Genomic DNA, 27,911 nt, shown 5'->3' on the forward strand with positions numbered 1-27,911 from the left:
CAATCAACTGAAAAAGATATGCTGTCATTTCTAACAGCATTTAATATGCAATAGATGAAGGCTTTAAGGAAGACATTTATTTCATGGTAGTAGATAGCTGGATTCTCCATGATTTTTCACTCAATGCATGTGATAGGAAAGACATGAGCACATCCAGAAGTAAAAACTCTTAGCATAATTTTTCACACTTTTCAGGAGAGTGCTGTGGTCACTAATGTGAAAAGCAACTTTGAGATGTTGAAAGAAATGATAGTTAAGATAGCTGTGAAATTTGACTAGAAACCAAAACTCTTCTTAGATGTACTTTATCCTAGAAATTTACTGATAAATTCATAGACTGAATGCATATGCAAGCAAAACCAGGTCAAGAATACCAAGAAGTTTGATTCAGCAGTTTGTCAGGTCAAGTACAGTAATCCCTCCTCCATCGCGGGGGTTGCGTTCCAGAGCCACCCGCGAAATAAGAAAATCCGCGAAGTAGAAACCATATGTTTATATGGTTATTTTTATATATTTTAAGCCCTTATAAACTCTCCCACACTATTATAAACATTTCACGCACAATTATACAGCATAAACCCTTTGTATTCTCTTAGATATTAGGTAAGATTCGTTGAAATTATGTATGTATATTCACATATGCTTACATTTAAAATCCGCAATGGAGTGAAGCCGCGAAAGACGAAGCGCGATATAGCGAGGGATCACTGTATAATACTTTGCAATTTTCCAAGTCAGCAAAACTAGATAACTTTTACATATAGCATGCAAGGCATTATAGTGTTCTCACATGTGGCCCTGTGACATTAATATAAATGAAAAGATCATGAGAGACTCAAGGGATGATGCTTTAAAGTCTTGTTTGGTTGTTTAGTAGGTCTTTGTTTTCTTAGGTTAGATGTTTGAAACAATGTCTGAAAATTGGACATATATATCAAAATAGGGGAAGTAATTGTTAAGCAGATTTACCAGCAAGCTTTTGGAAACAGCAAAGAGAGAAGAGTTCAGGCAGCTACACAAGGAAACAGAAGTAAATTGTAGGGGAGCAAGGCATGCTCAGCACATACCTTTTGGAAATCTTTATAGCTCATTAAGTAAAAACAAATAATTAAGGATTCTGAGTTTTAAGAAGCAAGTCAATTAAAATTAAGCAAAAGAACTCTGTTCTATTAGCAGCAGTCTTTGGCTACTAATTAAGAAAGTAGATGGAATAAAAATCTGCTGGCACTTTCAGCCACTACATATTCTATCTAGAGTAACACAACACCAAAATTAATAGTAGGTAAAGACTGTTCATTTACATTTGAATGACAGCTTTTGCCTTTGAATAAGATGGTTTTATAATACTGTATATTTGAAATTACACTGTACACTGTGTAAATTACACTGTATATTCAAATACTGACATTTGAACTGAAAGCCCTCGTATGAATGCTATTGATAGTGGGAACTGCTAGGATGACCTGTAATGTGTGAATGAGTTAAGGCCAGTAAATTCCTGTGATGAGGTTAAGATATTAAATCTAAAAGAGAATAATGAATAAAGGAGACTTGTTAACAACTTCTGATGGAAGTTGAATAGCTTTACCATTCCGGGATGGAAAATTCAATTGGTCTTGTGTATTTCAATTTAATACCACAAAATATCAAACAGAAGAATAACACAGAAGACTTACATTAAAAAGCAATGCATGAAATTATTATAATAATATTATGATAATAATATAATAATATACATTATTTACTGAATGAACTAAATTTGTACTGAATGAGCACAATAATCCAACACCAAAAACCACCATGTGAAAAATGGCCACTTAGTAACTGGTTGTGCCACACGTTTAATGCAATGACTGCAACCAAATGCTTCCTACAATTCAGTATCAGTCTTTCACACAACTGTAGTGGAATTTGAGCCCACTCTTCCTTCCAGAACTAATTTATATCAGAAACAGTGGTAGGTTTTCAAGCATGAACTGATTGTTTTAAGATCTGGACATTGACAAGGCCAGTCCAAAATTTTAATTTTGCTTGTTTTTAGCCTCTCTGATCTGAACTCTGTTTTGTGTTTTGGATCACTGTCTTACTGTGTGATCCTATCATTTAGCTGGATGAATGGACATTCTTCTTAAGACTTTTCTGATTTAAAGCAGAATTCATAGTTCTTCCATTATGCTAAGCTTTCCAGGTGCTGAGGGAGAAAGGCATCCTTTTACCATCATATTACCACCACCGTTGATATGATGTTTTTACTGTGGAATATTATGTTTGTTTAATGCCAAATATTACAGGACCCATGTGTCACACATGTGCGCTTAGGAGGCAGCCAACAAGCCCTAAGGTGAGTGATATTACAAGAGATAAAGGGTTGATTGTGTGCACTAATGCCTCTCTCTCTCTCCTTCAACAGAACCAAAGAAGAAAAACCATAACTTACCCACAATACTTACAGTTTCCCAAAAGGGCTACCACACAACAATCCCATCTCTGAATACCATCAATGATGTCACTTCTGGCTCCACCATGACAACGTCACTTCTGGCTCCTAACAATGACGTCACTTTCCAGCCCTCCGTGATTACATCACTTCCGTCTATCTGCTTCAATGTCACTTCCTGTATTAAACCATTTCCTACCACCATTTTCTATATAAACCTCATGTACCGTTTCATTACATCATGTCTTCCATTCCACATGTGTGAAATGATTCATAAAGCATTTTCCCCAAAAGGCTTGTGTTTTCTGACAAATTAAAATATAAGCATGTATGTTCTTCTTGATTAGCAATGATTTCTTCTGTCCAATAAAGTACACCGTTTCCAGTTTTTTTCTGATTGTGGACATATTAACCTTTGCTGCAGCAAAGTAACTTGCAGTACATTGGATGGATGATTTTACACTGCATCCTTTGAGTAATTTTGACAGTCCAGCTACTGCAAGGGAGATTTACTACTGTTCAATAAACGGCAGATTGTATCAAGAACAGAGAGAATTATCGGGATACACCTTCTAGCACATGCTGCCTGACCCATGGGCACAGTCAATTTGAACTTCTCCCATTCAGCAAACACTTCAGAGCTTTTCCTGTACTAGTGTTTTCCATTGGTTGATTACAGTGTTCACTGTGATACTGTGAAGCTCCACAGTCTTACAAATGACTTTTATAGCCTTTCCAGACAGAAATAAAGTACAGTTTTACCAATCTCTGCAAGAGAAACCTTTTGATTGTGGTACTAAGCAATTGTTAAGCTGAGATTCTGTAATGGTAAGTGAAGTTTATATTAAGCAGGACTGACTAAAATCAAGCCTAGTATTGTGTAATCAGCTGACTCTAGTTATCCCGTGATCAGGATTGATTTAACTGAGGGCCCTTACTTTTTAACATATTATTACCTTGTGTTGGATAACCTTGCTCATTCACTACATGACACAAGGATAAAATGTGTTACTCCTAATGTGCTGTTTCTGTAATATTTTTGCGAAATTAGAATTTGTTCAAGGCCTGAAAACATTTGGTGTAGGTAGGGAATTGGAAAATACTTATTCACAGACATGAAATATGAATTAGATGATATAATCAATCAGCAAAATTATTAGTGTTTTATATAAAACAAATCAAAAAATACTCACCAAAGGACCATTAGGCTGAAATTTCCGTTGCCTCATGAATGCTTCTGTTATATTTGTGTCTATAAAAATCAAAAATAATAAACTAGCACATATAGAGCTTTATTCTGATCAGTTTTATATTTTATTCTACAGATGGTAGTAAACATTTTGCAAACTATATTTTAACAAGTTTGCACAGAAAGTAAAAATATAGAGATTAAAACATAATTGTGAAACTCTGAGCTAAATGAGAGTTTTGTTGAAATAAGCACACTTTTCTTAAATAAGTAAAACATTAATATCTTCAACACAAGTTCCAAACTAAAACATAGAAAAAACCCACAAAGTGAAAAAAGTACCACCAAAATAGTACAAAACATTTTTATAATTATGTACTACATAACCTAAACAACAAACAATAAACATATACTGAACAATTATTAATAGCTTTGTAGTCCTTGGATCAGATCCCAGCCTGGATATGATATATGTGAAGCTTGCATGTTACCCTTAGTATCTGCGTGTGACCCTAAAATTGCTTTGCATGGTTGAGTGTGTAACTACTGTGTCTGGTTATCAACTGGTTTTCTATCATTACTTACAGCCTATTCTGCACTTAAAATAACTATTTGTGGAAAATGAAATACGTATAAAATAATAAAAAAATATTCAAATACATACCAAATGTGTTTGTATACTTATAATATTCTTCAAATTTTATGACACAACAAAGGAAATGAAAAACATGCTTTATTGTCCTGCATATGTTTTGATCTCCATTTATTTAAATAATAAAGCTAGGTGATCATAATGTGAATGTGAGGAATATAAAAGTGAAGATGTTTTTTAAACAGGGTTTATGTCTGTTGTTGCATTTTCCTATGTCTGTATTTCATAAAGATTAATTTCTCCCAGCAGTCAGATCACCTGTTCCAAAGTCAATAGTAGCATGTAATCCTTGCAGAGTCCCACAAGTCATCTCCCAGTCTGTGTTTCCATCAGTGGTAAAAAGGACAGTTGATTCTCCCAGGAAATACTGGAACATCACTTTCAGATGGCGGAGGTAGTTATAATCACAAGCAAAGTAACTTCCATATTCATTTTCTACCTTTGTGTAAAAAGTCAAAAACAAAAACAATCTTTAGACAATTGTCACATTTTCCTGCTATAGTGTTTATTTTCTAAAAACCTCAATAGAGCAGTTCTGTTTCTATCATTGAAATTTAATGAAATTATATTTGGTTTCATGTCCAGGAAAGGAACAACTGATGCAACCTTTTGTTATGAAGTAAATTCAGGAAGGTAATAAACAAACTAAAAAAAATGATGTTTTATATATGAGAAAATCTAAAGAAGGCATTTGATAAGTTGTGGAGATATGCAGAAAGGATGTCATTGAGAAAGAATAAACGAATGATTATTGTCTACATTAACATAAATGTATAAAGCAGCATGAATGGTGATCTAGAGCAGAGGTTCTTCTTCTCTGAGCTACTTACCAAAATCCACTTATAACAGTGATACAGAAAGAAGTTGTTGAGGTACATGACAGCGTGCTACAGAATAATTTTTTTACTGATAATGAATTGCTATGCTGAACGGAAGAAGAAAATACACAAAATAGAAAGCAACCATGGAAACAGAACTGAATCTAAATACAAAAGGACCACTACAAAAGCTGTGGGAACTTGCTTTATGTGAAACAAACTTTAGGATTGCCTCTTTTTCAATTTTGTGCATCTCATTGTTGCTTTGTATTTCTTTTAAATAAATCTTTCTTTTATAAAGATTCTTTGTTAGTACAGTTCATACAAAATGAAGGTTTACGGTCATCCTTCTCCTTGTTGGAATTCTGGTCAAATTTTGAAATATCTATACTTATTTTGCCAACTCCCCATTTCTGAGACCTGCTCCAGCTGAAACCAGTAGGTACCTTAGAGCTCTGACTAAAGTAAAAGTTGCCTCAGCTGGGCAGACCAGGTAGGGATCTGGGGCCTCATCTATAACGCCGTACGTAGAACTCACACTAAAACTTGGGGTACAGACAAAAACGGAAATGTACGTATGCATGAAAAAATCCAGATGCATAAGTCTGTGCGTACAGCAACTTCCACGTTGTTCTGTTACATAAATCCCGGTCAGCTTGAAATGTAACGCACGTGTATGCACCTGCTGTCCCACCTCGACTCCTACCTGAATTACGCCTCAGTGAAAAGACAATGGCAAAAGCACAGGGAAAAAAAGAAGAATTTCAGCGAATACCAAGTAGAGGCAAGGAAAAACATATTATTTGTTGGTTTAAGCAGTGGTATAAACAACAAAAGTAAGTTGATTGAGTGACACAAAGTGGTGGAGAAACTCGAAAGTTCAAGTTTAGAAAGACACACAGTGTCCGAAATAAAAAGAAGTGGTCAGATATCTAAGTCGCAGTGAAAAGGATGAGTTATAGCCCACCATCTGAGTGTTATATGGAAGCACATTAGGGTACAGAGAAAAGAAAAAATACAGGGACATAGTGAAGAAAAAAAGGTTGAAATGTCCACTTTAATCACGTAGTTTATTTTGTCATTAAAGTAGAACATCATAAACTTCATCTTAAAATCATTTAATTTACTAGTTTCTCAAATCTCATCGTAACTAAATTAGCACATTACATGCTTCATATTCTATGTGTTCTTCTACGTACTCTTTGTGTGTGAATCACCATGTGCTTCTTAAACAGGCTTTTTCTTACGCCGACAGGACACAGAATACATTACATTCGTGATATTACAGCCCTATGAACAATTTAAATGTTAAGATATATATGTGATATCATTTTCATTATGATAGGTATTAAAACATGTATAAAACATGTGGGCACGGTGGCACAGTGGTAGAGACGAGCTGGTGCCCCATCCAGAGATTCCTCTTGCCTCCTACCATGCATGACCCTCGATAAAATAATTTATTGCAGCAGTAATGTCTCTATCAAATGTACTAAGCCCCAATTCCTGTCATTCCTTTTCTTTCTCCAAGTAATCAATCACCACAAAATCAGCTCTGTAGTAAATGTCAACCCATCTGTAAGCTTATAACAACGATTCTTTAAAACATTTAAAGAACATTGAAATATCTTCCTATTTAATTATTCCATCCATCTATCCATCCAGGGTTGTGGCAGTCCAAGCAAGCATACAGCGCGACACAGGAACAATCCCTGAACGCCAGTTCATCGCTACCACTGTCCACCGTGTCCATACGTATAATTATTAACAGTATACATTATTTAAATTAAGTTAAAAATTTACCTGTATAATGTAATATATATACTTTAATGCATTTCATCTTAAAAATGATATCAAGAGCTCCAACAAGATAGTGCCTGGAAATCTAAATCGACTTAGAAGCCAGTAGTCATCATCTGTAAATACACACTCTCTTCAATTGAATTCCTTTATTGTTATTGTATGGTACAATGAGATTCAATATGCAAATCCTCCATAAACTTTATTTTCCTATAAAATGGTAAAATAACAACAACAATAACAATAATAATAATAAAAATACGATAAAAAAAACAATGAAAAATATACAATATGAAAGCATAAGTGGCTCAGGTTGTGCAATATTACAACTGCAGTGCAAGTTTACAGTGAGGTAATTGTACTTATAAGTACAAACAGTTCTACCAAGAGCACTTGATGGTTTGATTGAGTGCGTTTATAGCTCTTGGGATGAAACTGTTTCTGAACTGCGAGGTCTGTACAGGAAAAGCTCTGAAGTGGTTGCTGAATGGGAGAAGTTCAAATTGACTGTGCCCATGGGTCAGGCAGCATGTGCTAGAAGCTGTATCCCGATAATTCTCTCTGTTCTTGATACAATCTGCCGTTTATATTAATCTTTGCATGTCAATTGTCATATTGTTTACTGTTGCTATACAGGTTACCAGCCAAATGACAAAGATGTAATGTGGTATGTTATATCGTCACTCCCCGTCTATATAAGATGGTGGTGAACACCTTCTAGCATCCAAATATCGGATCTACGTAAATCTCTCATCAGAGTTAGGAGAACATAAAAGCTACTTTCAAGAAGAAGTTAGAGTCAAAGAGTTTCTGCAATATTTTCTTGGGCTTTAAGTTTTTTTTATGTCTGTTTTTTCAGTTCTTGTTTGTTTTCATGTTATTTGAACCTTGCCTGTTTCTCTGAGTTTGATTTCTGACTTCTTTAAATTTCTTCCAATTTATCAACATTTATCCTGTCCCTGACTTTGTCTCTGCAGTTTTCTACTAGTATTCATCTCCTGATCACTCAATTTCCTGTCATGCAGGAAATCTAACAATATCAAACAAACACTATGATCAAACCTGCAATCCAAGAGATATTTAGAATAGCTAAAACTGAGCACAGGGGGGAGCAGAACCAATTAAAAAATCGGTCAAGTCTTACTGGGTAGTGTTTCAAGCAATTTATCATATTGTCTAAATAATGTTGTAGAGTAGGTCTATTCAAATGGTAGCCCACAGTCCACATGCAGACCAAAAGCAACCTCCAAGTGGCCTAGCCCATGGTTCCACCAGGGCTCCAGACTGCAACTAAAATTATCGCAAATGCGACCAAAAATAGGTTTGGCGATTATTATTTCTACTTACTTTGCCAGTGGCGAATGAAATCATTGAAACTTTAAACTATTATACTGTAAAAGATGCAAAAGGCCATTTTTTTATTGTTCAATGTATGTGCTGTTGAAATATGTGTTGGTACGGGCTCACCCTTGCATATACCTGAGCTGCATAAAGGCTGGTTTATATCCCATGCTGGGTGCAAGGGAGTCACAGCAAAAATTACGTCAGAGGTTGAAATGCACACAGGAATATATTTCTAAGTAGACGCTGCTGCTGAGGGGATGGCCACGAATTTCAATGAGAGGCTGGTTACGCTTGTACTGGAATAATGACCAAAGGGCTGAATATAACAATTATATTCATTTGCAAAAACCCACATACGCACTCACTTGATGAAACTGGAATATATCTGACTATTAGCATACAATTGATTATAGAATCACAATAGATGGTAGAATCATTTAATATGTAGTTGATGCCACGACCAGCTGTTCTGGCTGTGGTGCCAGTACAACATACATACATACCACTGTGCACCATCACAAAAAAAACAAAAACAAAAAAAAAAATCATTGTATCATAAACTACTACCACCACTTCTAGATACACGACAACATGCTGCATTGTGGGTTGCATGTTGCTAGGCTAAACAGAGTTTTGCATTCATGGTCTGCACTATTGTAGAAATTTATATAGGAATTCCTGAAGACTCCCAAATTATGTTTTTATCGGTTTTTCTCTGCATTTCTGGTGGAACCACGGGCTGGGCCACTCAGAAATTGCTTCTGGACCACATTTGAATATAGCAGACAGCTTGGCAATTTTCCAATCATTAGTGGATGACAGATTTCAAGATAATTTATGAGTATTTGTTTTGGAGTATATTGATGACATATGGATTATTTCTAGTAATTTGGAACAACACTGATACACCATTGCAATTCAAATTCAATGCCAGTTTATCTAGCACCATCATCTGGTGCCATGTGACAATTTCTCAACAAAACTCACCTTGACGGGACAAAACAATGATGTGGAAAATAGCTGTTTGACATCAACTTGGAGCTGGATGAGTGGTGACACTGTCTTGAAAGTGCACAACGTCAATCTATATATATAATTCACTAAGTCCATGGCAAGCAAGACGCACGCAAGACAGAGCCACGCCCGCCAACTCACAGAGCCCCGCCCACCAACAATTCACTAAGCAGCCGACCATGGCACGCACGACAGAGCCCCGCCCACCAACTCTAACCCTCCCCCCACATCCATTACCTTCACATTGTTTTCCTTTTATTTCTGATCCCGTTCAACAACTATATGGCGACATCGACTTCTCAACTGTGACTCCGGAACAACTCAGTACGCGAGCTATATTAAGCGTCACCAACGAAGACTCGCTACACCTTAATGAACAAGTACTGAAACTTATCCCTACCGATGAAGTAACTTTCACAAGCGTTGCCTCCATCGTCACAGACAATCCTGCAGATCAAGTTTCATTCCCGGAAGAATTTCTTAACAGTCATACTCCCACTGTCATGCCTACACATAAACTCAAAATTAAAACAGGTTCAGTCGTCATGCTTCTCAGAAACCTCATGCCAGCAAGACGTCTCTGTGATGGCACTAGACAGACTGTTACCAGCATTCACCGCAATGTACTGGAGTGTAAAACTATCGTAGCTCCTACCTCACAAACTGTCCTTATTCCCCAGATATCCCTGACCCCATCAGATTAAAATTTGCCTTTTACTTTTACACGCAGACAATTAATAAGGCACAGGGACAAACTTTCAAAACGATATGCCTGTATCTGCCAAAACCAGTTTTTGGTCACAGACAATTATATGTTGCTCTCTCCAGAGTTCCATCTTTTCATTCACTCACAGTCATATCCTCAAACCCACCACATTTGGACAACTGTGTCATTCAGGAAGTGTTCACCCATCAATAAATAATTATGCGGCGTATGCTACGCCGCGGGTTGGCTAGTTTATAATATTCATAGATCATAAAAATTTCACATATTTAAAAATGCTAAGTAGATACTGTAACTTCAGGTAAAGGCAGAAGATCACATTTCTCGAGCAGATTTTAATTTTGTCATTTTATAAAGAGCAGTAGTCATTTATTCATGTGTCAACATAACCCTGAAGAAGACCATAGAGAATTTCAAAAACAACCTTCATATAAAAGAATTTCTTGTGGCCACCACTATAGACATCTCTCTTATGTCTTTACTTGAGCAAGGTAACAACAGAGCTGAGGTTTATTCATAAGTTCTAGAGATAAACTTTTTGGCACAGCTTTCAGTTTAGAGAAGAGATCTTGGGTGGGTTCATGATTGTTCTGTTTTTAGACAATCACTTATTTCACAAACAGAACTAACCAAGATGGGACAATATGCTAATTATATCAAACAATATTTATTAACTTCTGAGGTCACTCCGTAGTCGGACAAACTCTAGTCAAACACTTTCCAAGGGCCTGCTTTTGGCACTGTTTTGTAATTCTGTCAACTACTCTGCCATTGTGCTTCCCTTTAATTCTACCTTTACATGCAACAAAAATGATTTTATTCAATCCCCGCAATCCCCACACAGTACCTGCACACTGATGATGTTTCCTCCATTGCTGTAAAGCCACCGTCTTATCTTAGGAAGAAGCACATTCAACCAATTATCAACAGCCTGTAGATAATCTGAAACAATATTTAAGTGCTTAATTAAAATTATTAAAAATTTCAATTTTGACTACATATTATGAAACTCATTGTTATGTTTTAGCCAGGCAGTTTCCCTGGCTTAGATCTACATTCTTTTTCTTTTTTTTTTTTTGTTTAAAGTATTTGCCATGTGCTTTTAGGGCTGCTGTTCAAATGAAAAAAATTTAATTAATCATACAATTACATTTTTTTATCAAAATTAATTGCATATTAATTGGAAATTGTTTGCATTTACTTCATGCATTATAATACTTTTCTATTTTTTGTGATCAAATTTTTATCTGTTTTCCATCGATAAAAATAAATAGTCAAACATTTCAAATAACAAACATAATAGCGGTGTAGTAAAAAAGAAATACAATAAAACCTCATCTCAACCAGTACATACTTGTAATAATGAAAATTACACCATAAAAAAACAAAAAAAAAAAACCAAATTTAACAAAATCATTGCCACCTGAACTCCCAGGGGCTCTGGAGTTTCAACTATAGATATACAAGAGCACAAAAGATACTTGACAGCAAAAAAAGTGCAAAAATAAAAAACAAAAAAGAAGCTACAGGATATAGAGGCTTTAAGTGCATCAGTGGCCAACCTCCACAGGTAGATGGATTTAGATGAAGCATTATTAATTCTGGCAGTTTACATTTCTAAATGGATTAAATTAAAAAATGAAACAACCCAGTGTTGAGCGGTCATCAATTCTGGGAATTTCCATCTAGATGCAAAAATGATTTTAGTAGCTATAGTACTAAATAAGAACACTCTCTTTTAACAGTAATTAAAGGAAAAGGCAGAATCGTCAGTGAGGAGAAAGACTGAATGAAAAAACAGAATTTTAAAGTTTAATAAACAGGAAAGCAAATGGGCAACTGCAGACCAGAAGGCAAAGACATGTGGAAACTCCCTGAAAACATGAAGGAAAGTACCAGGGAAATCTAGAGAGCAGGAATGACATAATGAATCCAATACCAAGCCCATTTTGTGTCACTTCTGAGGAGTGAGGAATATTCTATGAATAATCTGAACTTGTGAAAACTGATAGTTTGGGTTTTTGGAAGACAAACATACATTTTTTAACACAGTGTTCCAGCATATGTCGCTTTTGTAATGGAGTCTTTAGTTCACACATAAGTGACAGAAACAGGTTTATAAGAGGCTTTGGATAATACAGAGAAAATGGCTAATGCAGGACCTTTGCTAGCAGTGAGAATAGTTAGACAGAGATACAGAGAATGGGAAGGAAGATTAGACTGTAAATCAAAACCATTGGTCGGTCTTAAGAGGTGACCTGAGGAGGGCAGATTGAAGCATGCAAGTAGTTCCTGAAATAAGCACAGTCCGGAATGGGTCCCGATGGGTCCAAGGAGAGAACATGCAAGATTGTCCTCCAGTTAGAATAGCTGAATTATTAAATATAGGTGTTTTTTCTCGACCAAGTGCCATAACTGAATGTCATGAGTCAAAACAGGCCCAAAATAGAGTCTACAAGACCTTACGGGAAATTTACAAAATAGAATATTACTTAGATTGTATGGACTAGCTATAGAGGACTCAAGTAGTAACCAATAGGGAAAACACTTAAAGATATGTAGCCAAGCTAACAAGGGATGAACTACAATAGCCAGATAATATAATTCAAAGTCTGGCAAAGACAGGCTAGTAGTATCTTTGCACAAGTTAGACAGGCATATTTCAACTGTGGTTTCCTACAATTCCAAATAAATGTAGGAATACGGGACTTTATATTGCGTCAGTAATGTGAGATAGGTGAGAGTGGAATTAACAAAATTCAGATGGGAACAATATTCATTTTGATTGCAGCAATTTGAGCAAGAAGGGTCAGAAAAAGCAAGGATAAGGAAGAGAGAGATTTCTTGATTTCATTCAAAATACAGTGTCACAGATGGCCGGGTCACCTCTTCACTGAGAGGACCTGGGGAACAAGCGTGGGCAGAACTGCACCTCCCCCAGGATGTTTGATGGCAGCCCTCATGGGCTGCAGTGTTGCCTCGGATTCCCACAGGGCTTCATGGGAGTTGGAGTTATTTACAACCCTGTTGGAATCCGGGTGTGCTGCCAGGAGGTGCTGCAACAGCTGCTGAGTCCTCTTGGGCAGCTTTTCCGCCACACCTGGTAGTGCTGCTGGAAGTAGGTCAACGAGCACCTAGAGCACTTCCGGGGGTATTATAAAAGGAGCCAGCAGTCACCACTCCAGGAGCTAGAGTCGGGAGGAGGGAGACAAAGTTTGCCGGAGAGGAGTGGAAGAGAAAGAAAGATAAAGTATTGTGATTGTGATTGGGATAGTGCTTGTGTGTATTGGGACTGTGTTGTGCCTGTGGGAATGGGGAAGGCATTGCCCACAGGCGAAGAAAAGAAAATAAAAACTTGTATTTTTATAAGTGTGCCTCCTGTGTCTGTCTGTGTCGGGTTAAGCACGGTTATAGCGCCATCTACAGTCACAACAGAGACAGTCTGAAGTAACTATTTTGTTCAGTGATGGATACATATTTATCCCCAAATATCTGAATTGATTGGCTATGGTATAATAGTAGGAATACTATTCATAAGCTATTTAGAACTGAGTGGGCACAATGTCAATTCATTTCAATTGATCTTATATCCAGCAATTTTCCCAAATTATTAAACAAATTTAAGACATTAGTAATATTCACTGGAGCATCATTCAGGAATTAACGATCTTCTTCTTCTTCTTCTTTTGGCTGCTCCCATTAGGGGTTGCCACAGCAGATCATCTTCTTCCATATCTTTCTGTCCTCTGCATCTTGGTCTGTTACACCCATCACCTGCATGTCCTCTTTCACCTCATCCATAAATCTCCTCTTAGGCCTTCCTCTTTTTCTCTTGCCTGGCAGCTCTATCCTTAGCATCCTTCTCCCAAGATACTCAGCGTCTCTCCTCTGCACATGTCCAAACCAACGCAATCTCGCCTCTCTGACTTTGTCTCCCAACCGTCTAACCTGAGCAGACCCTCTAATGTACTCATTTCTAATCCTATCCATCCTTGTCACAACCAATGCAAATCTTAGCATCTTTAACTCTGCTACCGTCTCCAACCCATATAACATAGCTGGTCTCACTGCCACCCTGTAGACCTTCCCTTTCACTCTTGCTGATATTCGTCTGTCACAAATCACTCCTGACACTCTTCTTCACCCATTCCATCCTGCCTGCACTCTCTTATTCACCTCTCTCCCACAATCCCCATTACTCTGTGCTGTTGATCCCAAGTATTTAAACTCATCCACCTTCGCCAACGCTACTCCTTGCATCCTCACCATTCCACTAACCTCCCTCTCATTTACACACATTTATTCTGTCTTGTTCCTACTGACCTTCATTTCTCTCCTCCCTAGAGCATATCTCCACCTCTCCAGGGTCTCCTCAACCTGCTCCCTACTATCGCTACAGATCACAATGTCATCAGCAAACATCATAGCCCACGGGGACTCTTGTCTAATCTCGTCTGTCAACCTGTCCATCACTATTATAAATAAGAAAGGGCTCAGAGCTGATCCCTGATGTAATCCCACCTCCACCATGAATGCATCCATCTCTCCTACCGCAGACCTCACCACAGTCACACTTCCCTCGTATATATCCTGTACAACTCTTACATACTTCTCTGCCACTCCTGACTTCCTCATACAATACCACAACTCCTCTCAAGGCACCCTGTCATATGCTTTCTCCAGGTCCACAAAGACACAATGCAACTCTTTCTGGCCTTCTCTATACTTCTCCATCAACACCCTCAGAGCAAACATCGCATCTGTGGTGCTCTTTCTTGGCATGAAACCATACTGCTGCTCACTAATCATCACCTCACTTCTTAACCTAGCTTCCACCACTCTTTCCCATAACTTCATGCTGTGGCTCATCAATTTTATATCCCTGTAGTTACTAAAGTTCTACACATCCACCTGATTCTTAAATATTGGCACCAGTACACTTCTTCTCCACTCGTCAAGCATCCTCTCACTTTCCAATCTTCCATTAAACAATCTGGTTAAAAACTCCACAGCCATCTCTCCTGAACACCTCCATGCTTCTATGGGTATGTCATCTGGACCAAGCGCTTTTCCATTCTTCATCCTCTTCATAGCTGTCCTTACTTCCTCCTTGCTAAATCTGTTGCACTTCCTGATTCATTATCTCCACATCATCCAACCTCTTCTCTCTCTCGTTCTCTTCATTCATCAGCCTCTCAAAGTACTCTTTCCATCTGCTCAACACACTCTCCTCGCTTGTGAGTATGTTTCCATCTTTTATCCTTTATTACCCTAAACCTGCTGCACATCTTTCCCAGCTCAGTCCCTCTGTCTAGCTAATCGGTACAGGTCCCTTTTCTCCCTCCTTAGTGTCTAACCAGTCAAACAAATCATCATACGCCTTTTCTTTAGCCTTAGCCGCCTCTCTCTTCACCTTGCGCTTTATCTCCTCATACTCTTGTCTACTTTCTGCATCTCTCTCACTATCCCACTTCTTCTTTGCCATCCTCTTCCACTGTATACTCTCCTGTACTTCCCCATTTTACCACAAGATTTCCTTTTCCTCCTTCCTCTGTCCAGATGTCACGCCAAGCACCCTTCTTAATGTCACCCTTACTACATCTGCTGTAGTTTCCCAACTGTCTGGTAACTCTTTACTACCACCCAGTGCCTTTCTCACCTTCTCCGTAAACTCAACCTTGCAGTCTTCCTTTTTCAACTTCCACCATTTGATCCTTGCTCTGCCCTCACTCTCTTCCTCTTCTTGATTTCCAACATCATCCTACAGAATACCATCCTATGCTGCTTAACTACACTTTCCCCTGCCACCACTTTGCAGTCTTTAATCTCCTTCAGATTGACTCTTCTACATAGGATGTAATCTACCTGTGTGCATCTTCCTCCACTCTTGTATGTAACCCTATGTTCCTCCCTCTTCTTAAAATATGTATTCACCACAGCCATGTCCATCCTTTTGGCAAAATCCACTATTCTCTGACCTCCTTCATTTCTCTCCTTGACACCATACCTACCCATCACCTCCTCGTCTCCACTGTTCCCTTCACCAACATGTCCATTGAAATTCGCTCCAATCACCACTTTCTGTCCCTTGGGTACACTGTTCATCACTTCATCCAACTCACTCCAAAAATCTTCTTTCTCATCCATTGCACACCCAACTTGCGGGGAATATACAGTAACAATATTCATCATCACACCTTCAATTTCCAGCTTCATAATCATTACTCTGTCTGTCACTCTTTTCACCTCCAAAACACTTTTTACATACTGTTCCTTCAGAATAACCCCTGCTCCATTTCTCCTCCTATCTACATCATGATAGAACAATTTGAACCCACCTCTGATCCACCTGGCCATACTCCCCTTCCATTTAGTCTCTTGCACGCATAATATATCAACCTTCCTTCTCTCCATCATATCTGCTAACTCTCTTAACAGTCCCCTTAACAGTCATACTGCCAACATTCAAAGTTCCTATCCTCAGTTCCACTCTCTTTACCTTCTTGCTCTCCTCCTGCCTCTGGACACGTCTCCCCCCTCCTCTTCTCCTTCTTCTTTTTCTTCAGCCAACAGTAGTCCAATTTCCACCAGCACCCTGTTGCCTAACAGTACTGGTGGAGGTCGTTGTTAACCCGGGGCTCGACCGATCTGGCATGGAAATTTGTATTGTTGTCCACATATTGATTTGGCAAAATTTTACACTGGATGCCCTTCCTCACGTAACCCTCCCCATTTATCTGGGCTTGGGACCAGCACAAAGAAACACACTGGTTTGTGCATCCCCTGTGGCTGGGTTCAGGAATTAACGATATGATTTGCATATAAAGACATGGCATGGGAGGAGCCTCTAATGCAAATAGGAGAGATTTCACCACAACTAAAAATTCTAGAAAAAGCAGTAATTAAGCAGCTAAATGATTACTTGATTCAACATGCTATTCTTGACAAATTTCAGTCAGGTTTTAGAACAAATCACAGTACAGAAACTGCTTTGGTTAAAGTAGTAAATGATTTGCAGGTTAATGCGGACAGAGGCTGTATATCTGTTCTTATTCTCTTAGCCTTGAGTGCAGCATTTGACACCACAGACCACAGCATTATTATAAATCACCTTATGCAATTTGTGGGCCTCTCCAGCAGTGTTTTATACTGGTTTTCTGTCTTTCTTAACAGGTAGGAAATTCTTTCTTAGTTGTGTTGATCATACTTTGGAGACCCATGATATTGTATATGGTGTACAACCAGGATCTATTCTGGTTCTGCTGCTTTTTTTCATTTTACTGTACATGCTTCCATTAGGTCAGATTATCTCAAAGCACAATGTGAGTTACCATAACTATGCAGATGACACCACTGCTTTATTTATCGATACCGCTTCATAACCCTGACACTCTTGGCTTAGTGATCCAATGTCTTACTTGTATTTCCGAATGGATGAGTAGTAACTTTCTCAAGCTAAATAAGGAAAAAACAGAAATCTTTGGGATTGCCAAACATGAATATAGCAAGAGTATTAGAAATAAACTTGATTCTGTAGGGTTAAAAGTCAAGATTGAGATAAGAGTTTAGGGGTAATTATTGATTCTTACCTAAACTTTATATCGCATATTAACCAGATTATTAGGTCTACATTTTTTTTCACTTAAGGAATATAGCAAAGGTTAGGACTTATAACTTTATAAGGTGAAAAATTAGTTCACGCTTTTATTTTTGTCAACTAGATTACTGTAATTCACTCCTAACAGGACTACCAAAGAAATACATCAATCGGTTGCAATTAGTGCAGAATGCAGCAGCCAGAATCTTAACTAGAAAAAGAAAATCTGAGCACATGTCACCAGTATTAGCATTGTTACATTGGTTACCTGTGTTATCTTCTAATGGTGGTCTGCTTATTATTCTAAGAGCTAAACTTAAAAGAAGTGGTGAGATGGCCTTTTGCAATTATGCACCCAAAATCTGGAATATTTTACCGACAGAAATTCACCAGGCTAGTACTGTGGATCATTTTAAAAACTGCTAAAAACCAATTATGTCTTTCTTGTAGTTACATTTTAGTTGTATTCCTGATAGACTATGTGGGCATAGAATTATATTCTTCAGGGGTGCACAATCCATATTATTCTCTACTATTCTCTGCTGTCTTTTCCAGTTTTTCTGTGGTGGTGATATGCGCCGCCACCACCTGAGCAATGCACTCCCCTGCATTGAGGGATTGAAGGTGGGTGTCCCAGCTGTCTACAAGACCAGTATTGTTGAAAACAATCATGTGAAGCCTGAAATTCAAGAGGACTGATTTAATAATTTTTATGCTAGGTAGAATGCCCATTGTGGCTGGGCAGTCTTTTTGGCCTTGGGACCCCTGCACATCCTGCCTAGTCTTATTTGTTCTTTTTTCATTTAACTTTCTTCTTGTTGTCTTGTAAAGCACTTTGAGTTGCACTGTTTGCATGAAAAACTATATATATAAATGCTGTTGTTGTCGTAGACAGTGCACATTCCAGCAAGTAATAGTAAGATTAGATGTAGTCAATAAGACTATGCAGGGAAGGGTTAGTGGGTGATGCTAATATCAAGGTGGCAAATATGTCCTTCAAGTCGGAGTGTTTTTTATGAGAAGGTGGACTGGGCAAGAAAATTGTTATGAGAGGGTCTACTGAGAAAGAGACTGTTATGGGAAAGTCTACGGGGCAGGGTAATTATTGTGAGAAAGTCCACTGGACCAGGTAATTGTTATGAGAAAAGGTACTGAGCACTCATTACCATGAGAAACCCTGTAAAGCAGTTGATGGGAAACGGTGTGAAGAGGGAGTATTTTGAGATAAGAATTGTAATAAATGTAAGGCTGCCTAGAGCAAGGGACTCACTTCATGAACTGAGACAGGCTTTATGTGCTCTGCAATGGTTTCCTATGCTGTGCAATAAAGTCTAATTCTGACTGCCTATCTGAAGACTCTGCTTGTTTTTTCTGAAGAAAATTTGTCTATGACAACACTCAGAGTGTCTAACAGGATTTGTGGGATATATGTGAGATCATGCAGAAGCAAACTGAAAATCAGAAGGCAGTCGCTTGAGGTCAGAGGGCAGTCATTGAAGCAAGATTAACTTCCTGCACCACGTACAGACGTACCACACAGACATGTCCCTTTATTTAGGATGATCTATTGGCCTATAAAGACTTCATCAGGGCATTAGATTGTGCTGTAGGACGTGTTGGAGAACACCCAAGGTAAACTGGATTATATAGAAAACAATCACATTTTTAAACTTGTCCCACTCATACAAGATGAAATACTGAGAGTTGGAGGTAGACTCAACAAAGCTGCTATGCCAGAAAAAGCTAAATACCCTACAGTTCTCCAAAAACGTTCACATATTGTTTCTCTTATATTGCAGCACATTCATAAAGAAATCATACATTGTGGGTGCAATTATATGGTTGCACAGGAAAATCATTTCAAAATGTGCAACATTCAGAAGACACAACGTGAAAGCAGATGAGCAAAAATGGCAGATTTGCTGGAAGACCATTTGGTCCCTAACCAAAAACCTTTGACCAGTATTGAAGTTAGTTACGTTTATCATTTTTAAGTTAAAAGAGGATGAGGTAAGGAGTCATTTTCACTTGTCTAAAAATTAGAGCTGTATACATCGAGATTGTACACAGCTTGGACACTGATTCTTACTAGCTGTAGGAGCATTATGTATAACGTGAAAAATGGACAAGAATATGATGCAAACATCCGTACTATACTCCCAAAGCTTTCCTACCAGCTGCAAAACAAGTGGGTAAATGCAGTTTGTGATACAGAGGAAAATGAAAGCCAAAGCGCCGGACTTGTTCACTTTGTTGACTTTCTAGACCAGCAGGTTAAAAGATTTTTGCATGCTGTACACCATGTTTCCTATCAAAGCCATATACTCAAGGAGAAAAAAAGAAATGATCGACAAGGGAAAGCTTCCCCTGAAGAGCTGTCAGAGAGGAGGAAGCACCTTGGCTACAGGTACCACCGACACTGCTGAAAAGGGGAATCAAGACACCTCAATCAAAAAGACTGCAACAGCTGTCTGTGCATTTCAAAAACGTTGTGTATTTTGTAGTAACAAGGATATTTTTGCAGAATGTAGTAAAATCAAAGAATTGCCACATAAAGACAGAATTGACTTTTTAAAATCTAAACACCCTGCAGTTCTCCACAAATGTTCACATATTGTTTCTCTTATATTGCAGCACATTCATAAAGAAATCAAACATTGTGGGCTCAATTATATGCTTTCACAGCAGCACCAAAAATACTGGATACCTCAAGCTAACTCAATTATGAGGAAAATCATTTCAAAATTTGCAACATGCAGAAGACACAACATGAAAGCAGGTCAGCAAAAAATGGCAGATTTGCTGGAAGGCCGTTTGGTACCTGACCAACCACCTTTCACCAGTGTTGAAGTTGGTTATTTTGGTCCTTTTCAAGATAAAACAGGACGAAATCTAGTCAGAATGTATGGAATTATTTTCACCTGTCTAACAATCAGAGCTGAACACGTAGAGATATAGTGTAGCCTTTTACCCACTGTAAGTTAACACAAAATAGAACTTTCTTAACTATATCTGTAAAACAGAGTGTTAATTAAGCCAGCTAAGAAACAATCTCACTGCTAACATGGACTGTTATACAAGTTTGCAATTAGTAGATTGGCATACAACTTTCTGAATGTACTTACGTGCTTAACGACTGTGTGACCAAACTTAGAAAAATGATAAAAGATATATAAGCCTAAAACAGAATGTTTCTTAAACACGAACTTTTCTGTTTTTTTAATATCACCTTTTCCTCTATATTTGTGTGAATTGTTTTTCCTTGAATTTTTACTAAAACCTTTAAAAAGAAGCTCTTTGGTCTGTGGAATTATTGGAACATGCATCACACTATTGCCAGAACTGTCCTATGAAGCACAATGCAGAATTAAAAGCTGCATAACTTTGGTAATTTGGGACAAATGCAGCTACAATGTTAATCTTTTGAAAGAGTGGCATGGCCCTAATGAAGAGGTGGTGGCCAATGCTGCTGAAGTCTCTCAGACTAAGGTTGCTATTTCTAATGATTTGATGGACACGCAGTAGACTGAGTTACAGTCACTGATTGGATGGAAATCTGATGTCTTTTTGTCCTTGCCTGGCCAGACTGAATTTGCTGAATATAAAATTGTGACTGAGTCTGGTGTTAAGGTACAGATGTGTCCGTTCCAGATGTGCCATATATTAAAAGCAAAGAGGACTGTGGTATGAGAAGAGGTGAAGCAGATGCTTGAATTGGGTATTCACGAAAATAAAAGTGAAAGGCACAGTCCAATTGTTCTGATACCAATAGCGAACAGCTCCATTTGGTTGTTTATAATGTGATGTGTGGGTCACAGACTTGCACAAAAGAGAAGGAAGTGAGTCCAGGTTTCCAAAAAAAATCAGCTTTATTGTTATGAAGACAGGAACGTTCTCAATTTATTCAAACAGGAGCTGTCACTCAAACTCACACAGCATGCTAGCAGGGAGGATGACATTGTCCTGCATTAGCTTCCTTCTAAGATCAAAAGAACAGATACTTTCTGTCTCCTCCCTTGTGCAGGAAGGCTGAGCGCAAGGCTAGGTCAGTGGCCGGTTTTAAATGTTGCACACCTCAACTATTGGGCAACAGACACATTACATGGTGAGCTTCCAAACTTGCAGTTGCACAAGCGGCGGACAACCAATCTCTGCCTAAGTTAACAGAATTTCAGTGCACACCCCAAGCTTTGTTCACACCAGTGTAAGTCGGGCTCAGGCAGAAGAGAGAGGACGTCAACATTGATGTGTGCAAAACTGGGACAATGGTGAACATCAACAGCTAATAAACCACCTAATTAGCCAAGAATTTGTATCCTTCAGCCTGCAGATGAACTGGAGTGGAGCGTAGTCAGTCACCATGGTAAACCCCCTACCTCACAATTAGTAGCAGAGTGCCTCCATGGCTCACATGATTGCCGAACAATCTATTGCGATGGTCTATCTCGATGGTTGAGTAATTACACTCCGGGGCAAGCAATTTCCTGCTCAGAAATGTGATGGGATATTCCAATCCAGGGAAACTCAGAGTAATGCTCCCAAACCAAATGCATTCACATCTGTCTGTAGAATTAATTCCTTAGAAAAGCCCAGATTCCACAGAACTGGGGACAAAGACAAAGCAGTCTTTAAGTCAGAAAAGGACCAGTCACAATCATTGGTTCAAATGATGTTGCGTTTTTTTCTGCCCTTTATCAGATTAGTGAACTATGTGCAAAATTTGGACTGAACCTCCTGTAATAACCAGTGAGTCCAAGGAAAGCACAAACTTGTTTCTGAGTTTCTAGATGTGGCTACGCAAGCTCCTCACCAACCTTGTCTAACTGAGGTCTAATCAAACAGTTCCCCATTGAATAAACCAAATATTGTGTTTCCAACATACCCAATTTACACTTTTTAGGGTTTTCTTCGAAACCAGCCAGCTTCAAACTGTCAACTGTGACTGCCAATCATTACTGAAAATGAGTCATCAAGATACGCTCCAGCATATACAGAATGGGGTCACAGAATCTGATCCACCATCCGCTGAAAAGTCAACACACCATGAAGTCCAAATGGGAGTCTGGTGAATTCAGACAACCCATCCAGGTTGACGAACATGGTCTTCTCATGACTAGATTTCTCCAGTGACGTCTGCTAGTATCCCTTTGTGAGATCCAGGGTGGAAATGCACGAGGCTTCCCGAGCCTCTGCAATAAGTCATCAATACGTGGCATCAGGTACACATCAAATTTGGAAAGCATTGAAAATCTATACAAAACCAAGCAGAGCTATCCAGTTTTGGTACCAGAAGAATTTGACTGTGCCATTCACTTTTACTCTTTCGAATCACACCCAAATTGAGCATCTGCTTCACCTCCTCGGGTATCACAGTCCTTATTACTTCCAGAATGAGATTTGGGTGCAGCTGTACATTAACACCAGTATGTCACAATCCCGTGTTCAGCAATTTCAGTCCGGCCAGGCACAGATAAAAAGACATCAGAGTTCCTTCTGATCAGGGACAGTAACTTAGCCTTCTGAATGTCAGTCATCACCAATAGCAACCTCAGTCTGAAAGACTGCAGCAGAAGTGGCCACACCTCATTTACATCATGCCACTCCTTCAAAAGATTAACATGTAGGATTTGCATAGGGTTGCACCGACCAGGAATCCTAACTTTATAGTTCACAAGACTCCTGTGTTCCTCCACTACCACAGGAGCCAGCCATTTCACCAGAAACTTATGTCGGTCAGACAGGATCAAAACAAGCACCCAATCGCTCTTTTTGAATTCACAAAGTTTGCTTTTTCTATCATAATTATGTTTCTGGGTCTCCTGTTCACGTTGCTGATGCTTCACAGCAATGGATGACAGGAAGTAAAGGGTATACTCTGGTCAGTTAATATCTCATGTGGAATGTCAATACGAGTGAAGACCTCTGACAGTGCCTTAGGAATAGAGTGCATGTTAGCCTTTTGCGAAGTGGCCACTTTGGGATATCTTGTTGCATAATCAACAAGCACAAGTATATGCCGATAACCATTCTTACTCTTGGGAAGTGGGCCAACAATGTCTAACCCAACTCTCTCAAAAGTGACGTCCAAAACAGAAATCGGTTAAAGGGGTGTCATAACGGGTCAGTGAGCGGAAACAACTTGACAGTTGGGGCAAGGCTTACAAAACAGCTCTAGATCTCTGCCCATATTCTGCCAAAAAAAGCATTTTGAACTACAATCCCTCAGCTTTTCTGTGCTGAGATGACCCCCGCCCCCCAAGACATGGGTGTGAGCAATTTTCAATACTGTCTCTCTTGTCCCATTAACCACCAAAAACGCAATCAGTCCACCCCCAATGCGACTGGAAATCACCCAATACAAGAAGCCATTCTTAATTAAAAAGTGTGGAGTTTTGTACCTTGGACCTTCCCACTCTTTATAGTAACAATCACCTGCAACATGGGCTTGTTTAAATGCAAAATTTAAGCTGCAGTTGGCTTGTTAAAAGCAGGCAAACTCTGTCTGTGTGTCAGCCCCTGTGTCCCCAGAGTCCAACGCAACAGCCCCTGACCCAGTCTGGGTGTCAGCCCCTGCCACCCTAGCCAATAGTTCCCCAGAGTCCGAAGCAGCATTCCTGTCTGTGGATACTGAAGGGGCAAGTGCGTGTTGTGAAGCACCTTCCAACTGTCCCAGAAACTCAGGGGCAGGATTGTCCCCGTCCTCTCTGGCCAAATCATGCTCAGTCTTCAAGCTGGCTATCTGGCCAGTCTTGTCAGTGGCAAGCCCTTCTCTTTCTACTAAAGAAAGAGGTGCTTTTCAGGCGATCAAGACTCATGGAAATAGGGCACTCCTCCACCAAGCTAAGAAAGGCCAGGGTGAAAAGTCCAATACGGCAATCCTAAATTTAAACTTCCTTCCCTTATATTTCAGTTGGAGTAGTACAGTCGTACTTGTGCAGGGTAACTGCTGGAGCAAAGTCGGATGACATAGAGGACACTTACAGAATCAATAGCGACAACAACACAGCATCAATAGTGAGCTTTTCTACAATGCACTCGAAGGTGTCTCCATGGACCCAGCTTTGGATAAGGTCTACTAAGTCTTGCACCTGTCCCCAGATACTGCAATCCGGTTCGATTTGCCATAGACGGAAGTTACTTCCCCTGGCCAAGGAGTTCATAAGCATACAAAGAAAGATTTGTTTTTTCAGGAAATCATAGTCTTCAAGTATCTCGGGAGGAGGTTTCACATGACATGCAGGGCTTCCCTGGTCATAAAATGGGCCAAGATAGCCACCCAGCATCCCCTGTCCCAATGCTTCAACGTGGCCATGTGTTCAAAACAAAATAGGAAACATTCCGGGTTGTCCCAAGAAGCTATCATCACAAGTACATCTCTGGGACAGTTGAGAGCAGGAGCATCTGCAGAGGCCTCATCTGGCTCTGGTGGAAGAGGAACGTTTTGCGCCTGTTGGGGATCCATCTATGCAAGACCCAGCTCCTGGTACCACTTGTGATGTGTGGGTCATGGACTCGCACAAGAAAGGAGGAGGCGAGTCCAGGTTTCTGAAAATATCAGCTTGATTGTTGTGAAGACAGGAACAACTGTAAGCATTTTTAAATGGTACCGGTCACTTCAGCACTCAAAAAATACAGCAAGCAAGCAGTGACAATGTGTCATCCTGAACATCTTTGGGTGCTGGCTGTGCATACACCCGTGTCTTGGGAACCAGCGGGCGACCATCTGGCCGTGTACTGACAGAAGCTGATCTGGAGTCACAAAATGCAATAGTGGATGCTAAAAGAGATGTGGACAATGAACTAAGGAATATAAATGCTGTATTCTGTGATATTGACCACAAATTAAATTAACTGATTAAAAAAATAAATGCTGCATCTGATTATGTGTTTTTACATTCTTCTAATTCCATTCAAAAGAAGTTGTAACACTGTCCGATTTGGCTGATCATTTGTTAGGTCAGGGTCAGTTTCATCATACTGCATCTCTTCAGGTACAGGCAAGCCACAAATGTGTGCCACATTATGCAGCACACTACATGCTTGCACAATGCAAGATTAATGGACAGGAAATGCTTCCTATTTAGATAAGCAAATCCATTCTCTGATGTGCCTTTATAGCAATGTGCATGCAATCGACCATTTCACCCATACAGCATGGCATGGCATGACTCGGTGATGAGTGAGAAATACCTAATCGATCAGTCAGTTTACGCTGAAAAGCTCCTGTGGCTAAAAACCCAAGGGTGGGCAGAACTTGCAAAGGAACAGGTAGAGCACAATTCCTCAAAGTCTACCTTTGTAAAGCTGGCCTCAGTTTAGCTCCAAGATGATAGCTCATGGAAATCAAAATGAACTTAGAAGTCAATCATCATCATTAGACAAGAAATCAGTATGATTTCTAAATATGCACTCTCTTCTTATTATTCCATTTGTGATGTCTTCTAACAACGCTAAAGCAGCCATGGTAGTTGGAATAGTTTGGCCATTCCATGTATCATTACATTGTTAAAGAGTGATTACAATCAAGTGCCTTAAATTTGTAAATGATATGCAATTAATGTCAATGTATTTGATAAAGTCCACCTCATGTATGCAAATTTAAAAAAGAAAGGGAAACCACACAGAAACAGCAGTTCCTTGCCCGTTTACAAAACTAAGCTGAAATGTGCATATGCATGGTCCAAAGCTGCCGTGAAAATATGTGTGACTTTATGCCAAGCTTAGTTGTTATAGATCTCAATGTGTGCACAGAAACAGGCGTACGCAACATTTTTGTGCATACACATCATATACTGTATACAGTACATGAGGCTCCAGGATATGAAAAAAAATTAAAAGTAATATAACTGCAAAAAGAATTTAAACAAGGCAACACTGTTATCAACAAAATATTTAAGTCAAAAAAGCTTAAAAGCACAAAATTATATATTTGACTAATAATTGACTTATTAACATAATATGGTGTCAGCAGACACAAAAATACCAAATAATTAAAGTTTATCGGTTTTTTTGGACCTCAGTGTTACAATGGATCTACTCAGCCTCATTTCACATGCATTTAATAAATCCATTTTAAACTGAGATGCAGTAGATGATATTGATAGGCATCATGAATATAAATGCTAGGTACAGTATATTTAGCATAAAACAGCTAAAATGTTTATAAAACATATACAACACCAACTGAAAGACGAAGGAGATTGGCAGCTAATATCTCTGAGGTAAAACCCAATATTCTTTACTTTTGCAGCCACAGAGCATTACATAATTACAAATTAAACTTTTCAGTAAGAGTTCATTTTTGCACTGATGACTTTGGTAGAGTCTCGTACTTTGTTCTGAAGTGGCAATGACTGCACAATTAGCATTTTTTTTGTAATTCCCATTTCTTGTTATTGTCGTCATCACATTCAAACATTTATTATTTATAAAAACTGTGACGTGCATGGCTAAAAATACACGCATAAATCTGTTTGTTCATTTTAAATTCTTAATGTTAAGTGGTTCGAGCATGGGAAAAGTGTTAAAAAAATAAAATCTATTAATCTTTTATTATTATTATTATTATGTTATTTGCAATTTTTCACTTTTTCAAAAGCAACCTACTAGATGTCTTGATCAGTAGTTTACCATGTTAAGTGCACATTAATAATCCGTTAAAAAGCCTGCACAAAAGGGTTTGTTAAAAAATAATATATAGTATGAAAATGAAAATCAGTACAAGGTATTCAGCATTGTGGCTGTGTGCTGGAGGAAATTAAAGAGTTACAAACAACTTTTGTGACTAAAATGTTTAAAGAATGCATGCTGCATTAGAGATGCCTAAACCTTGATGTTGTATGAGTCGAATGAAACAAGAGGACTTTCATGTAGGTGTGGCATGAGAAATTTGTAATTAATTTAAGAAACATAGGACATTCATGTAGGTGTGGCATGAGAAATTTGTAATTAATTTAAGAAACATTTGCCTCTCGAAAATCTAATAACCTCCTGCACACAAGACTGGGACAGTACATTTTCTATATTTTTAGAAAAATAACTTTAATCATTTAGGCATAGTGGTTAGGTTATAAAGTAATCAGCATTCAGCATTAAAAGGCATTAGTTATATTATTGCAACTTCTTGGCATTCTTGAAGTATCGTTATTAGTCTTGTCTTCTGGCTTCCCTTCCTCTTCACACACTAGTGTGTTCGTTTTTATTTAAAAATCTTTTAAAGACCTTCACCAGTTGTGGTCCGAGGACAGTTATCTAGGACTGAGTTACAGGGTTCAAGAGATTCTCTTTGCTCCTATTATAGGTAAAGCACAGATTATTTTGTTGTTGTTTAGAGAGT

General features: G+C 38.6%; 1 protein-coding gene across 1 annotated transcript in view; it reads right to left on the bottom strand.

The window, feature by feature from the left end:
- The window catches only part of glb1l (galactosidase, beta 1-like), a 230,377-nt gene that overhangs the window by 95,931 nt on the left and 106,535 nt on the right, over positions 1-27,911 (bottom strand). Inside the window, exons 5-7 of the mRNA XM_028807592.2 lie at positions 10,826-10,920; positions 4,537-4,717; positions 3,631-3,689 (exon numbers count right to left, since the gene is read on the bottom strand). Of these exons, the coding sequence (XP_028663425.1) occupies positions 3,631-3,689; positions 4,537-4,717; positions 10,826-10,920 (335 nt within the window). The remainder of the gene's footprint in view (positions 1-3,630; positions 3,690-4,536; positions 4,718-10,825; positions 10,921-27,911) is intronic.

The sequence above is a fragment of the Erpetoichthys calabaricus genome, chromosome 8, assembly GCF_900747795.2.
Source record: "Erpetoichthys calabaricus chromosome 8, fErpCal1.3, whole genome shotgun sequence".
NCBI lineage: Eukaryota > Metazoa > Chordata > Cladistia > Polypteriformes > Polypteridae > Erpetoichthys > Erpetoichthys calabaricus.